The sequence below is a fragment of the Ischnura elegans genome, chromosome X, assembly GCF_921293095.1.
Source record: "Ischnura elegans chromosome X, ioIscEleg1.1, whole genome shotgun sequence".
In the NCBI taxonomy this organism is placed as follows: Eukaryota; Metazoa; Arthropoda; class Insecta; order Odonata; family Coenagrionidae; genus Ischnura; species Ischnura elegans.
In genome coordinates, this window is record NC_060259.1 from 37,779,021 (window position 1) to 37,794,384 (window position 15,364).

The window sequence follows — 15,364 nt, forward strand, 5'->3', positions numbered from 1 at the left end:
TTAAAATTAAGGAATCTTAGAACGAGAAAAATAAATATACTTCATGCATAACTCCTTATCAAACATGTGTTCATTACTGTTAGAATTTCTTTAAAGGTGCATAAAAAAATTGCCATGCCAAAATACTACCTGGGATTTAAAATCCAAAAGCATTACTCAAATACATAATAATGAGAATAGATTTTCCGCGAAACCTCTGTACATAAATATTACAGCGCACATCAAGTAAAATTAATGTAATTAAATTCCAAACCAATGTTAAACGCAAAAAATTGCCATGCCAAATTATTGTTTGACAGTGAAAATGAAAAGGCGTCACTCAAACATTGAGAAGACTCGGAGAGTAAAGTTTCCGTAAAACTTACGAACCATAATACTAATCCGCACATCAAGTAAAATTTATGTAATTAATTTTCAGGTCTATTCCCTTTCCAAAGATCGTCGATATATTAAAATTTCCTCCTATATTATCCTAGTACTAAAGGATTTATATCAGATTTTGAACGTTGATTTTTACGTTAGGAATTGGAAAAAATAATATCGGCTCTACATTCCATTACGTTGTGTCTTGACTGAAATGAACCCCAGAGCATCGCAGTTAAAACATTCATGGTGGCGAGTTTTACGCCCCATGGATATATCCATGTGTGTCCTAATTCGTTTTAGAACAAGCTTTAGCGCTACACTACCTAAGCTCTACTGCCACCATGAAGATCGTCAAATATCCCTTGCACCCGCGGTGGAATGAATCCTATACAGCCTTGGCGTCCTAATACTCCACGGTCGCTTCGACTTACATCCCTGGTTTCCCCGCATCTAAACAGAGATCCTGTATTATGGTAGTCTAATGACTCAATGAAGCCTCGCTGTCTTGCACATCTGCCCTACAACTGAAAATGAACCTCGCAACTTTATCTGTACGAGTAAACACTAATGAGAGTCATCAATAAATGTATTTTAAGCGTGATGCAATGTGGGAAAAAAAACTTCTACTGAATAATATTATGTTCTAAATACATTGCATTTTCCCTAATAATACAGAAATAGGAAAAGTATGGCGGTTAGACAAAATAAAGGTCAATATAACTAAGACACATGGTGCACATAGCTGTATGCAGAGAAACGCTGTCTGAAGAAACACCTGTAGCCTATAGGAGGATGCAGTTCACTAATTGGAAAATATTTGTCAATAAACGTGGGGAAAATTATGTTAAAGAATATATGAAAAACAGTAGGCGCCTAACATTAATTAATGGTTGCGGGTATGTTATCATTTCAATTTTGACAATGATGAATGGAAAGACTTAGATACTTTTCCTACAATTGGGCGTCTGGTTTGATTGCCATTTAGTAGGAATCTAGAGGCAATTAAAAAAAATCCTATCATAACAAACCATTTGTAAGGATGGCCGAATGGATTTGATTTTCTATTTCATTATGTGGCAAAACCTCAAAAACTGGTTATTATGAGCAATTAAAAGCATAATAACATGTAGTAATTTACGCTACATGTGCGTAAAATATCATTAATAGTCTGAGATACTGTCATAAAATGAAGTCAAAATAGGTTGGATATAAAATCAATATCATTTTAATTATTGTTAAAGAATTTGGGTTCGACGAAGTATAAAAGAATTAGGGTTTATTTGCTTTCGCAAAAAGCAACGGAAAGTAAAAAATTAATCTATAAATATCTTATGGCTGTCTGTGCTCAAAGAGTACACCAAGCAATAACCCACAAAAGGATTCAATTAAGGTTAATTCAAAGTCATATATGCTAAAATTGAGAATTTCAAAGATTAATCGCTATATTTTAATCATAATAAAAACGAAATGTGATAAATCACCGTCGTGTGAAAATGCAAGTTCGGGTTTGATTTTATGACGCGAATAAAAAGTCATCAACTCTGCTGAATCACGCCATAAAAGAATAGCAGAATGATTGCTAATTATTTTCACTTCTATGAGTATTTAGAAATTCATTTCAAAATATCTAACCCCGATCAATTATTTAATTTCAAGGCTCATGACGATTTCATTTTCAATTGGGATTTATGTTTTGTGTCCATTTCACGTTTGATAAGTCATCAGAACGGTTTTTTTAATTAAAAATACGAGGCCAGTATTGATGTCACTGAAGATGTTATTGTATTAAAATGTTTTTCGACATGATGAATTAAAAGCCTTTGTGGCGGAGCAAATCGGTAAATCATAAAATCAATTGCATATTTAGACTAGAGACCTAATGGCACTCATAAACGACACTAGTGTATATTTACAGGGAAGTCTATAATAAACAACACTGTATATCAAAGCAAATGCCAGATGTCATTTGAGAATATAATATAAATGAAAGCACATCACTATTGCAAGAAAATCTGAGGAACATCGTACCTATGAGTTAAAAATTCTCCATCGTGGCAGGTTAGCTGGATAAGGCAGTTTAATAACGCTTTGAATGCTATAGTTACCAGTAACATTTATTAGCTGTCAGGCTCGTCGTGACTCGTAAAAAAGATCGAACATTAAATTATAAATGAGTAAATTTAAATTTATATTTCAGCATTTAATCTGGAGTCAATTCAGCGCTTCTATACGCATAAGTTCATAAAACTTCCATAGAATCTAGATCGCAATAAATTTATAATATATGTGCATTTCTCACCATATAAATATTAGAAACCACTATTTGTAAGCTTGTGCTATTTCAGTTATAAAGATGAAATGTAGGCATTGGATATAAGAAATTGCTTTCACACAATCGGAATTGATTTATTCCCTTCCATTAGGAAATAAGCTGTGATAACCTTACTCGCCAACGAACAGTGCCCATAGAAAAACGAGACTAGGACGAGGAGTGCAACTGAATCCTTGTCTTCGTGCAGTCATTAAAATTGACCACTCTAAAGACATTCACATTGAAAAGAAAAGAAAAATCTTTTGTAATTAGTGAAATAAGAAGAAGATCAATATCTTTAAACGAAGAATATACTGATTTTTAAGTTAATCCCAATCTATAGCCGCATCAAAGATGTAAACAAGCTAAACAGGCTCATTTTCCAAATTTTATTGTTAGGCTACTCGATGGAATTCATAATTGCGTCTACCTTTGGACGTGTTCCTATATTCACTAATAAAGATAACCCCGTGAGCAAAATACGATGTAATATTCATATTCAGGAAAATAACAGTGCATAATTAAGCAATTGAAACTTTTTCCAAAGAAAACTCAATCAATAAAATTAAATTAAAAATATTAATCAGAGGATTAATAAGTTACATTAAATTGAGGGAAATAGAACTTAGCCTTAAAAAATATAAGGTCTATCTGAAATATTATTAATAATCAACTCATGATTGGCATAAAGTTTATTCCGACCCTTGAAATAAGGTGGCTAACTATTTTACTGTGGTAGAGAAGATTCCAAAGACCTAGAGCTTCTTTACTAGACGCCAATTCCTAGTTAATACGATGCATTATTCAATGAAAGAAAGGGCTTTCATAGAAGCGATTTTGATTTTGAGTTTGCGACGGTGGAAATAATTTCGCAGAAAAAAATATACAGCAGACATCTGCCAGTCCAGAAAATATGATTCAACGAACAGTGATGGCTTGCCAGAGGATGTGAGTTAAAATATTCAAGAGTAGCGTGCACAAACTGTGTTAATGAAAGCTGAAGGAAAAGCAAAGAGGAATATTGAGCAGAATAAGAGACATTTGAGAGGGCCTAAATGATTCCCCGTTTTCCGTCAGATGTTAAGTCAGGTAAACGAAATTGCTACGTGATTTAGCCTAAAGAAAATATTAATACATTTCAAGAGTGGTTCTCTCATGATCGAACTGTACCTGCAAATAATTTACACTCCGACCTCTAGAAAACCAATCGTCTTGAAACATGCTTCACCGAAATTTCTTCCTTGCCGCATCCCCTGGCAGTTAGTTTGTCCTTCATACGCAAATAATATAAAATTGGAACGATTCAAGGAGTAATGTCAACCAATAACAGATTGAAATTTTACACCCTCCACAGAAATATTTATACCAGAGATATTGAGAAAATCGGGACTTTGTATTTTATTTCAGTGTAATCGTTTCACATAATGTGTTGTATATCTTTGCAGGATTACTCAAGATTGAGGGTCCGCTGACGAAAAACAGGCACAAGAGAACCTGCCCCTCTCAAAATAAGTTTCTTCAACGTGAGTGTGAGTTTTCGCTCGGTCATTAAAATGTATGAAATATCGAAAAAAATAAATATATTTAATCGAAAACCGTGTTTTAAGGGTGTTTTTTTTTAATAAGGACAAAATGACTTGTAAGGCGTTACGGCAAAGCAATGGGAAGAAACTGTTTGAATCACTCTCCTTTTTCTTCTATAAAAAGTTCTAGAAAAAATGAAAGCACTATTTATAAGACATCCAGAGCTGCAAAAATAATATTTCGATTGAAAACAAGCATAACTCGGGCGGATTACTAAATTTCGTGAAATACAGTGATTAACTGGTTGCACGATGGCGCCACTGGTTCTAGAATCCTAATAGTTGAATGTGTATAGGGGATAAGGACGCTAAAAATGGATATTTTAACATTTTCTCCACCGTTTATTTTTTAACTTATTGCTCCTTGAGATTTCCATAGGCTTGAGAAACAAAACATAGGGCCAAATCCACGACAATACGCGTTACTCATCGCGTTAGGAACTGAGTGCCTGGATAACTTGCTGGAATATCCCAGCAACCACCGGGAGAGGTACAGAGTAAAAACAATGCAGGCAGCACAAACTGATGCAGGGATCACGACCGTCGATATTGAAAGTTGAAAGACATCCTCAAGCTGCAACACTTCGTTACCAAATTCAATGTCCCAAGCACAATGAAGGATTGGGGGCCAATGATACGAGAAATCTAAGCACGTTCAAAAAGAAAAGCGCAGACAATCCCACAGTCACCCATCAGCTTAAAAGGGATGGGTATGGTGGTCATGAAGGATGTCGGCCGTTATGTGTTGTTTCTCTTGCGGTTGCCTCACGGCGCGGGTGACGAAAAATCCAAGCGACGGTGGTAAATCTCTTCAGCGGTAACGCTCTCGTGAGCCAAAGGGATCCGCTTGACTCATTCCACGCTTACCTCAACACATAAATTAATCTTTCCCCAGATTAAGCGAAACACCATGAAGAGCGCCCGGCGGAACTTTTATTAAAAGCGCGAGAGAAAAATTTTTAAACTGGGTACTCATAGCGGGAAAAAATGCGAACTAAAAAATGGTCCCAATCACTTTCTAGCTCAAGGTAATCTGGTGCTGCAGAGGGAATTTTTTAAAGCAAAAGCCACAGTAGATTTCACAGTCACGCCAGGAATAATGCCTGTCTCAAAATTGTGAGGCAACGGGAGAAAACAAGGGCGGAGCAAACGGTGGTAGAGAATAAATTTCATAAGTTATGCGCAAAACGGTAAATATATTTAGAATTTTCCAAGGAAACGTAATTTTAATGACTTTTATTAGCTCTTTTTTTGAAGTGACTAGGTTATTGATGTAGAAATTAATTTCAGCTGTCACTAGGGCATAAAAAGATACCACACGAACCAGATCATAATTTTAAGGAATAACGGGTATATGAGGATAGAATAAATTTAAGATGTTAAAACCTATATTTTAAAAGCTAAAACATTTAACGTATAAAATTTTTGAATTAAACACGATGACAAAGTCTGTATTTCTGCGGAAATAAACGGCGTGTAAGATAAAATCCACTGCGGCGTAAACTTACAGGAAAACAGTCCAGAAGAACCACACTTAAAATTTCAAAATCCTTTTTTTCCCTTTTTCCTGTTAAGAACTTAAGTATCAACACGGTATACAGTCCCTCCCAGGATATTAACAAAAGAAGCACTGTCGCTTAAAAGGGAGATCATAATAACAACAGGGAGATAAAAAATAGATTTTCGTGTAAAAGGAAAGGAAGCGTGAGTAGCACCAGGAAAAACGACGTATCCGGAACTTCGAAGAAAAAACTTATTTGTTTACATCACCCACCGAGAGCAACCGAGCGTCTGGATTACTCAGGAGCAACACACGAAAAATTTCCATCGGACCACGAATTGGCGCCAACATCGGGCCCGTTAGACTTCGCCGCGGGCCATTCGACAGCGGCGGGACTCGAGGGGGCACTCACCGGCCAAAAGGAGTGGCGCCGCCGCGAGGGTGACCAGGTGGAGGATCAAGCGAGGCCGGCGCCTCAAGGGACGTCGCAGGACATCGCCTCCTTCGCCGCCGGCGCTCCGCCCGCCTTCCGCCGACATCTCCGGAAGCGGCCGGCTCCTTCCCCGCCGCCCCGAACCCGCGATCCTCGTGCTCCCTCGCTCGGATTTCCCGCGTGGCTCGGCCAAGTGTTAGGTCGCGCGGTCTCCGGCCGGCTGGTACGCCGTCCTCGGGTAAACTGAGCGTCGAGAGCGCGCCGCCGCCAGACCTCGTGGTCTTGCGCAAGCCCCCTCCCCTCTCTCCCGCGCTCCCCGCCCCGCTCTGCCACACTCCGACCCCCTCCTAGGTGTCTTCTGCACCGGCTTCGCCCCCAAGTTCACCCCGCCACCAACACTTCCTCCCCTCGGAAAGTGCTCCTTCGATTCCCGCCAACCCGCGGAGGAGATTCCCCGCCACCACCGCCGCATTTTCTTCGCTCTTGTTTTTTTTTCTAATGCCGCCCGCCGCGTGATTAACGTTCCCTCGCCGACGGTAAAACTTCCGGACGTGTCCGAAGAGTCGGTGAAGCGCCGGGCGGAGGACGGGAGTTTTCACCGGTTGATATCATTTCAGGGGCGCGTCAGGTGGAGTGGATCGGCGGGATGGATTGCTGTTGTGGAGAGAATTTCGGAAGGCATATTTAAGCTCTTCCGCGCTTTTTTGCGGAGATATCAAATGTGCGAAAGAATCCCTGAGTGAGGGAGCTCCGTCAAGAGGAGGAAACAGTTGAGGAGGTCGACCAACAAATAAAGTCAACACGTATCCAGAATTAATTTTTTTACCATAAACTCAATATTTTACAATTTCGCCAGAAACGGCATTGGGAAGGAGATTAGTTAATTTTAATTGGAAAATCAGGGGAAAATTAACACTTTTCTTATGGCTACTGAAAGAGCATACCAAATTTTTAGGAAAAGATGAATAAATTTTATAAAAAGATACATTTTCCACCGTAATTCGGTAGAAATCTTTGATATTAAACAAAATGAAAGTACTTGTCTATTTAAACTCTTCTTTCCATCTGCCGACCCAGCTGCTCGATTCTCTAAATGCCATATCTACCTTTCCCGTGCTTTAAACCAAAGTGGAGTTCTTACGCCTCTCGCCGTGGAGGACGATCTAGCGATTCTGCAAGCCAGCGTCGTGAGATGTTTGACAGGTTGCGAACGATGACTTGAGTTTCTTATGTTGGTAGCTGTGCAGATGCGAAGAACAAATCAGAATCTTCGACACAAACTTACTTCAGCGGCCAACTGCAGCTTCAGTTACCATAGAGGAAGATACGTAACGCCATGGCTAATTCACTCCTTAAGGAGATAAGACTTTACTCAAATTTGAGTAAAGTCTTTTCTTTTAAAAGTACCTATTAACAATACGTTACGGTTGCTTAGTTTATAGCTATTAAATGCATATTACCTCTTTTATATGTTGTCAATAAGTGCTGCGTATCAAAGCCAGGTTATCACGTAGCAGGCACGTAATTGCACAATTAACAGTAATTTTCCCAATCTGGAGCAAATGCTTACGCGGAATGAGAATAAGAGTTATTTTTTTATCTCACAATGGTTCATTCTCGTATGCGTTATGTCACATTGTGCAAGCATATGCATATGCATATTCACGATTTAAACTGGTGAAAACGTTTTAGTGCGAATACGAGTTGCTTTTTAATAGTTTTTGCTAGAGGACGAAATGCTTACATGGCGTAGTATTTCTGTTATGCCAACAGAAAAAAGAATCATGTTGGCCGTGTGACTGAACGGCAGCAATAATGCATGAAATAGCCTCAATGGATGATTAATGTTTACCTTAATGTCCTAAAGCATGCCCCGGCAGGCCACTTGAACGTCTACGAATTAATCGTGGTGTGAGCTCAGTGACAATATCCATCGCCAATCCTTGAGATGCAAGGAACAAAACTCTTAAATCCTCTTCCCGCATCTCGAAGAGATTGTTGATACCGCGTTGATTGTATGTGCATCTGTTGCCTCCGTCGACGTTGATGCTCATGCAACAGTAGCGGAACTATGTAAAGATCAGCCTCCATTCTCCTTAATAAAAATGAATCGAAGGCTTGAACTTACCAAATAAATATTAAATGAATCTGTTAACATTCCATACCGCACAGTACTTTTTACACAGCACCTTGTTTAGTGCAGTAACCATTGGTTCTACTCCAAATTATAATGGAAATTAAGTTGTGAGTATTTGACATGTACATTCTAGTAGATGCACAAATACTATTGTCAAACCCTCAGCGCAAGGTTTAACTCCTCACCACCTTCAATCGCAAAAAAGGCGAATCGATTCAAATAGTACGCGGATGTAAGTTTAACTTTATGCATTTCTTTCACTTATTTCTCATAGATTTTATGTATGGGAAGTGACAATATAAAATAGCCACCATGTTAATTAATGAATAATGTGCTATTAATACACAATCATAGCGTAAATTCATAATGAAAAATTTGAGGGCATTGCCGCGACGAGCTACCACAGGCCTTTTTGCCCGTGAATACTTTCACGGACGCGGCAGTCAGAGTTACGCCATTAAAAAGTTTCAGAATTGCTCCAGCGTTGTAGCTGTCAATAAACTGACGAAATCCGCTTGTGACGGCCATATGACATTTACAGAATCGAGCTGCAGATTTCGGTGCATAGTGCGTATTTCATGGTACCTTGAAAATGGCATTATGTGCCGAAACCTGGATCAGTAAAGATCAGAGAGTGTGCGAATACGCAAGTACTTTCCCTATGTTAAAAACCAATTTTTAATATTCTTTATCATATCTATTAATCGCACTATCACACTGGTAAAGTCTCCTCAGGGAGGCCCGGGAAAAAAGGCGGGAAAAGGTGGACCAGTCACAAGTCACCTGGCTATGAGCCCGTACTATATAAGTCGGATCACGCAACTCGAAGACAAGCCCTGATGTCGATGGACGACACGACCATCGAAACGTCGTTAGGACCAATACTGTTTTTGATTTACGTAAATGATTTATGTGAACATAAATACAGAGGTGAACGTGCAGGTTTTACTGAAGATAAATCACAGTACTACCCAGCACCTAATTGAAGTTGTGCTGAAATATATGTTTATGAGGGCCTACGTTTCTTACGAAAATGGTTTAATTTTAATTGGTGAGAGTTGAGTGAAAAGATGAAGTATATATGTATAATGACACGTACAACACAAGTATTTTTAATTGCAAACTGGTATTTCCCACTACAAATTGTTCAATTGTGTCTGTAACTGTCCAGCTATTGATAGAATGAATAAAATGAAATACTAAGGAGTAATTTTGGACAGTAATCTACGCTGGAATAAAGATTTACTTACTTAAACAAATGCCTAAGATGTGCCTAACAAAATTTTGCTTCTAACGAACCAAATGTCCACTTCCAGTTAAAAAAAAACATTTATCATTCTCTTGTTCATTTCAAAATCTTTTATGGTGCAATCTATCGGGGCAGTGCATGCATGAACACATTCAAGTGTGTACTCGTTTTGCAAAAAAATAATAATTCGGGTAAGATAGTCCAAAAATTCTTATGAACGCTCATTTCCGTTGTTTGTGGCCCTAAAATTGTTACCAATAATGCATTTGTATTTGTTCAAAGTCATAAATCTATTTTATGCCAGAAGTAGCAATATGCCGAGTGGATGTGATAAATACAAATATAATTTAATGAGTGAGTCATGTGTGGTAATAAACAGACCAATGATAGCATTATATAAACGTCGTTTTCTTTACATTGGGCCAAAGTTACTTCATTCACTGACCGCTAAAATAAAAAAAAATCAAATCACCAAATAAATTGTTAATGCTTGCCAAAGACGGGCTTTTCTTACAAGAAATAATTGAGCATTCACTTTGATGTTATTTCTTTAAAACACTCATGTATTATTTACTGCTTTATTATTTTCTTTTAATGGCATACATTTTTGTTACTTGATGGTGGCACTACTCTGGTCTTATGACCTTGGAGACCACCGAAATCTCCTTCTCTTTTGTTATCTTCTATTAAGCTGTAAAATCAAAATGTAGGAATAAACAAATGATTATCATTATTAATATTATTATCATTTTTATTAACATTAATTATAATAATTAACATGTGTATCAATCAATTACGTCATCAATCAGTAATAGTACTTTCTACTCCTCATCATGTTGCATTTTGAAGTGCTCCTCATTTCATATTTTACCGATGCTACCTTTATTTTTTTAGTTATCCGTCGCATTTTTTACACACAGAGAAGCATTTAAATGCAAAAATATGGAATATTTCGTATACATAATATACCCATGTGACCTAAATTGCACAATATTTGCAAACTAAAGTCTTTATTGCTCAGCGACATGAATGTATTTTGACATTTTCACGGAAAAAATACAACATCTTTGCTCGATGCACCCTGCTGGTCAAAATGTAGCAAGGAAGTAAGATTCAACATCCCAGTCGACGGAAAAAATACTGGGCTAAATTGATCTCCGAAAGCATTTTTGCAGAAGTCGGAATGCTTGTGCAAAATTTAATACTACCGACAAGATTTTAACCCGAAACCCCTCTTGATCAACCAGTGCCTTCGCAATCTCGCCGCTCAGATCCCCCAAGGCAAAATATTCTCAATACCTCGGCTCTATTTCACAAATTGGATGAGAGATAGAGAATTTTAGGAATGGATTCGGGGCAAGGATCAGTAAGTGACAGTTGGTTTCCTCGCGTAAGCAATCGAAGTGGCACGTGGGAAGGGCTTAACGAAAAAATAAGGAATTTTTAAGGGAGTGAAGGAGAGACGAGGTATTTTGGGAACAGAGAAGGTCACGGTATTGGAGTAGTTCTTTTTGGCAATTATCGTCTTTATTACAAGAGAATTTCGGACTAGATAGTCCTTTCTTACAAGTTATTTTTTTTATTCAATCTTTTTTTGGGAAAATTCGGAGTATCCGTGGTAAAGGAACCAACAATCTATGCATATATCTTAATGTCAGAAGTGGAAATATGCCGAGTGACATTTATCTCTCGTTACTGTTTTTAAAACATGTTATACAACTACTGCGTTTGGATATCCTGCCGGGTAGGCCTTTTTCTTGACATGATCGAAGGGAAAACATAAATATCCTGATACGTGGCCATTAATGCCAACCTCCAATTTACCCATCTATCTGGGTACTATTCTTCCCGAGGAACACCGGGTGGCCTGCTAGTATAATAGAAAAGACGAAATCACCGCTTCAAATTTTTAAATAAACTTAACATACATAGAAAACTTACACGTTCCAATAGCATTTCAGAAATTTTTTAGGTAATTTTTCAATTATAATGATTTATATTATTTTGAATCTAAGGGCAACACACTCTCACCAAAGCGTATCTAATATAATAGTGTTGAATAATTCGGATTTGTAACAGAGGATTTAACTGATATTATGGTATTTATGTGGTCGTGTACTCCTTCAAAACCTTTGAGTCCCCAAATTTCTAATATATATTTACTAGCTTTTATTTCTCACAAAACGCCATCATCCTCCTTTCGCCTGCGATGAAAGAAATAAGGAAGGAATTCCGGAAAGTAGGATAATGGGTACATATCAGCTGTAAGTAATCACAGATGGAACAAATATTAGTATGCAGCGGAAGAGAAGAAGTCCAAACTAAAGTTAAAATAAGGAAACGTAAATTGGAAGAGATAACTGTTATTTGGGAAGCAGAATAACCATAAATGGAGTAATCAAGAAAGAAATTGTTAGTAACACAGCCTAGACTATGATAGTATTCCATCAAAATAAAGATCTACCTAAAACGGGAAAGTTAAGCATAAAAGCAAGGAAACCAAAATTTATCAGAACTTACAATTAGAGTATGCTTATCTACAGATGTGAGCAATGAAAAATGACAGCAGCGGAGTAATCTTTGGTAGAGGTGTTCGCAATGTTGTGCTTCAGAAGAATAATGAGGAGCAAATGGATCGACAGAGTAAGTGATGAGGAAATTGTAATAAGACTAGGAGGGATAAAAAGCCTCGTGAAAACCTTGATGAGAGGACTAAACAACCTAATCGGCCATATCTCGAGACACGATGGCCTGATGAAGGCCATCATCAAGGGACAAATTCAAGAGAAAGAAAGACCTCAAATAAAATGTATGGAACAGGTGGAGAAGTATTTAAAGGAGACGAAATACGTTGATGTAAAACTGTCAGGAGCATTTAGAGGAGATCTGCGCCAAACCAATATTAGGGCTCTAAGGATTACGATTGTTGACCAGTGATGATGATGATATCCCTGCGGGGTTATAACACTAAAATACCATAATATTTTTCAAAGATTAAAAAAGAGAAAAATAGATTTAGTCTACTTTAAGCAAAAAGATTTCCTAACCTTATCATCAAGTTCGCACCATTAATGCGTTTGAATTGATTTTTTCTTTACTTTTCGGAATCCTGCTTAGTAGCGAATAGGGTGGTTCCATGTATTTTTTAATGCCTAAATCGAAATATTATTACTCCTGGAGTACGTATGTCACGCTTTTAGATTTTCAAGTGACGATATCTATTTTCACCGATTAAATAAATTGAAAATTTTCAAGCGCGCGAAAACGCGACGGCTAAGTATGAATGCTGGGAAAAACCCGGTTGACGCCCTGCCGCTGATGTGTGAGGTCACATGGGTGCGAGGCGACGAACGCCGCTACGATCCAGGCTGCTTGCTGCCGAGCATGGCGGTAGCGTACAGTACACTGCTAGCAGGTGGCGCTTGGCTTAAATAAGGATTATTAATATCCTATCAAGCGAAGGAAACTTTCCGACCTTAAGCAATTTTAATAGGTGATTATTAAGAAATGTTTCCCTGAGCTCTGTGCCTCATGCATGCATTGGTAATCTCAGACGATGTAAAACTCCTGACTACTCATATAGCATCCATGTCCCTGTGACGTCACGTAGAGTGGCATCGCCTGGGCGCCAATCTGGCCTTTTTCAAATGAGGTTAAAATTTACCATTAACATTCGTCTAAACTGGGATTTCAACAACCAAATAATATGTGTATTATGAATACACTAAAGGTGGGTAACGAATCGCCGTCAATGCCTTTCGTTTTCTTTGATGAAGGAAACTACCTTATTTAGGTTGTTGCAATGGCGGGGGCGTTCATTACCTTCCTTGCCTTGGTGCTATGCAATACCTCTCAGTGGGAATACGCCTGAAGCCTGATTGATATGCGCACACGAGAGGCCTTTTGATGTGCATCAATTACTATTAACATACTAGTTTCTCAAGCTCATAGAGTGAAAAGTTTATTTGGAGAGCCACCGCAAAGATTACTATCTATTCAATTTTCCATAAATTACGCGGGTTGGTGACCCTCGCTGACTCCCACAAAATTTACCACCAATTCAGATGATGTGAGTATACGGTTGTACGTAAAATTCCACTCGGAGAGTCTGCGTCAGACGTTTCATATCATCAACTCTTTTGAGGAAATGATGTGAAAAGTACTCCGAAACCATAACTAAAAACATAATTGCTATTCTTCATATTACTACTGCAAACAATAATGTGGCCGTGTGGATAGAATTACTCAGACTGCGAGCAGCTATGAAATTCTGTCGGAAATTTTTTCTTACATTAACACCACGGAAACTATGGGTTTGCACACCTCGGACAGATATTCAATAAAATGCGTACAAGTACATCGTTTTTTGTAATAGCTGAATAGGCGCTTTATTCCGTCTTGTAACGCCACGGTATTTCCTAACAATATCGGCCCTTGAAATCTTCTCTGCTAGTGAACAGAGATTTCGTCCTCTACAGGCGTAGGGTATTGGTGCGAATTCAAGAGGACACGTAATAAACAATATTTCATGAGATTAATCTGGGCGTTGATTCTTGTTCTCCTTTCGCCCGGGTCCTCGCTTTTCCAAGGCAACTCGAAATACCATGACGCAAGGAATGACGAATTATCCATATTCAATGAATGGGCGCAAGATAGTTTCAGCGGCGGTGCCTTCGCAGTCCGAAAAAATTGAATTGCGCGTGGCACGTTGGCAAGTTCAAATCATATTTTAAAAATATATAGTGCCATTTTTCGTTTATTGCGTGAGACTATCAAATTGATACATTTAGTATTGACGTTCAATATTACTAATTCATTAGTAATTTTCCGTGGCTGAGCATAAACCGTTCTCTTTGTTTTTCATCTTTTTTGTAGATCTAAATGATGGGTTCCAAAAGTCACTGCGGTGAAACTCATGGGTTATTATTTTCATTTTTAACCTAACCCAGAGGGCAGAAACTAAGAGAAGTATCTGTTTCTTACGGTTTTTACTACGGAAAAAAATGTTAAGCAACATATTCTACGTTAAGGAACCTATGTAAGGCAAGGATAAGATTTTAAGGAAGAATAGGTAAGGAGTGCAGTCAAATATTTTAATAGTAACAAAATTTGCTTGTGTTTGAGGAACACCAAAGGCAGAATAAAAGCGTACTACACATCTCATGCTGCCTAGAGCTCTGCCGGACATTAATTTAAAGCCTAATTGTGAAATTTAGTGAGTCTTTATAAGAGCTGAATAACTGGTAAGAGATTTTCCTGTACTGAGAAAATAATTTGACAACTTCAAGTGACTTGCCTGTGAAGATGAAAAGCATTGTACTTGAACTTTATTCATGTGGTGTAGAGAAAAATATGACTATTGCAGGAGTCGACCTCATAACCTTAAAATCTATATATAGCCATGCTATCCACTTCACCACTTCTTCGGCTACTCTATGACATGCTCTTATATGGCAAAACTCCGGTCAGTCTTTTTCTAATTGTTTCTGATGAAACGTTCACGAGCATAAGAACTGAAACAACAAGTTTTCTCTAGCAATCCAACATATTTATATGCTCAGAATAACAGCACTCCCACGATGACACAACGCTTATCAAACACAAACTTCGCGGTTCATTCAAATGCAAACCCACTTTTAATCCCATTTATTTAATTACGTAGAACGACAAGACGAGTAAAATTACACACAAATTGTATGACAAACATCTTAATAACAATTAAACTCATTGATATCAAAAATGCAATATTTTAATAATATAAATCGGTAGTTAAATCACGAGTCA

At 37.9% G+C, this 15,364-nt stretch overlaps 1 protein-coding gene across 1 annotated transcript in view; it reads right to left on the reverse strand.

Moving 5' to 3' along the window:
* Positions 1-6,412, reverse strand: part of LOC124171311 (Down syndrome cell adhesion molecule-like protein Dscam2) — a 436,269-nt gene extending 429,857 nt beyond the window's left edge. Inside the window, exon 1 of the mRNA XM_046550458.1 lies at positions 6,174-6,412. Coding sequence (XP_046406414.1) covers positions 6,174-6,300 — 127 coding nt within the window. The 5' untranslated portion in view covers positions 6,301-6,412. The remainder of the gene's footprint in view (positions 1-6,173) is intronic.
* Positions 6,413-15,364: the final 8,952 nt, after the last annotated feature.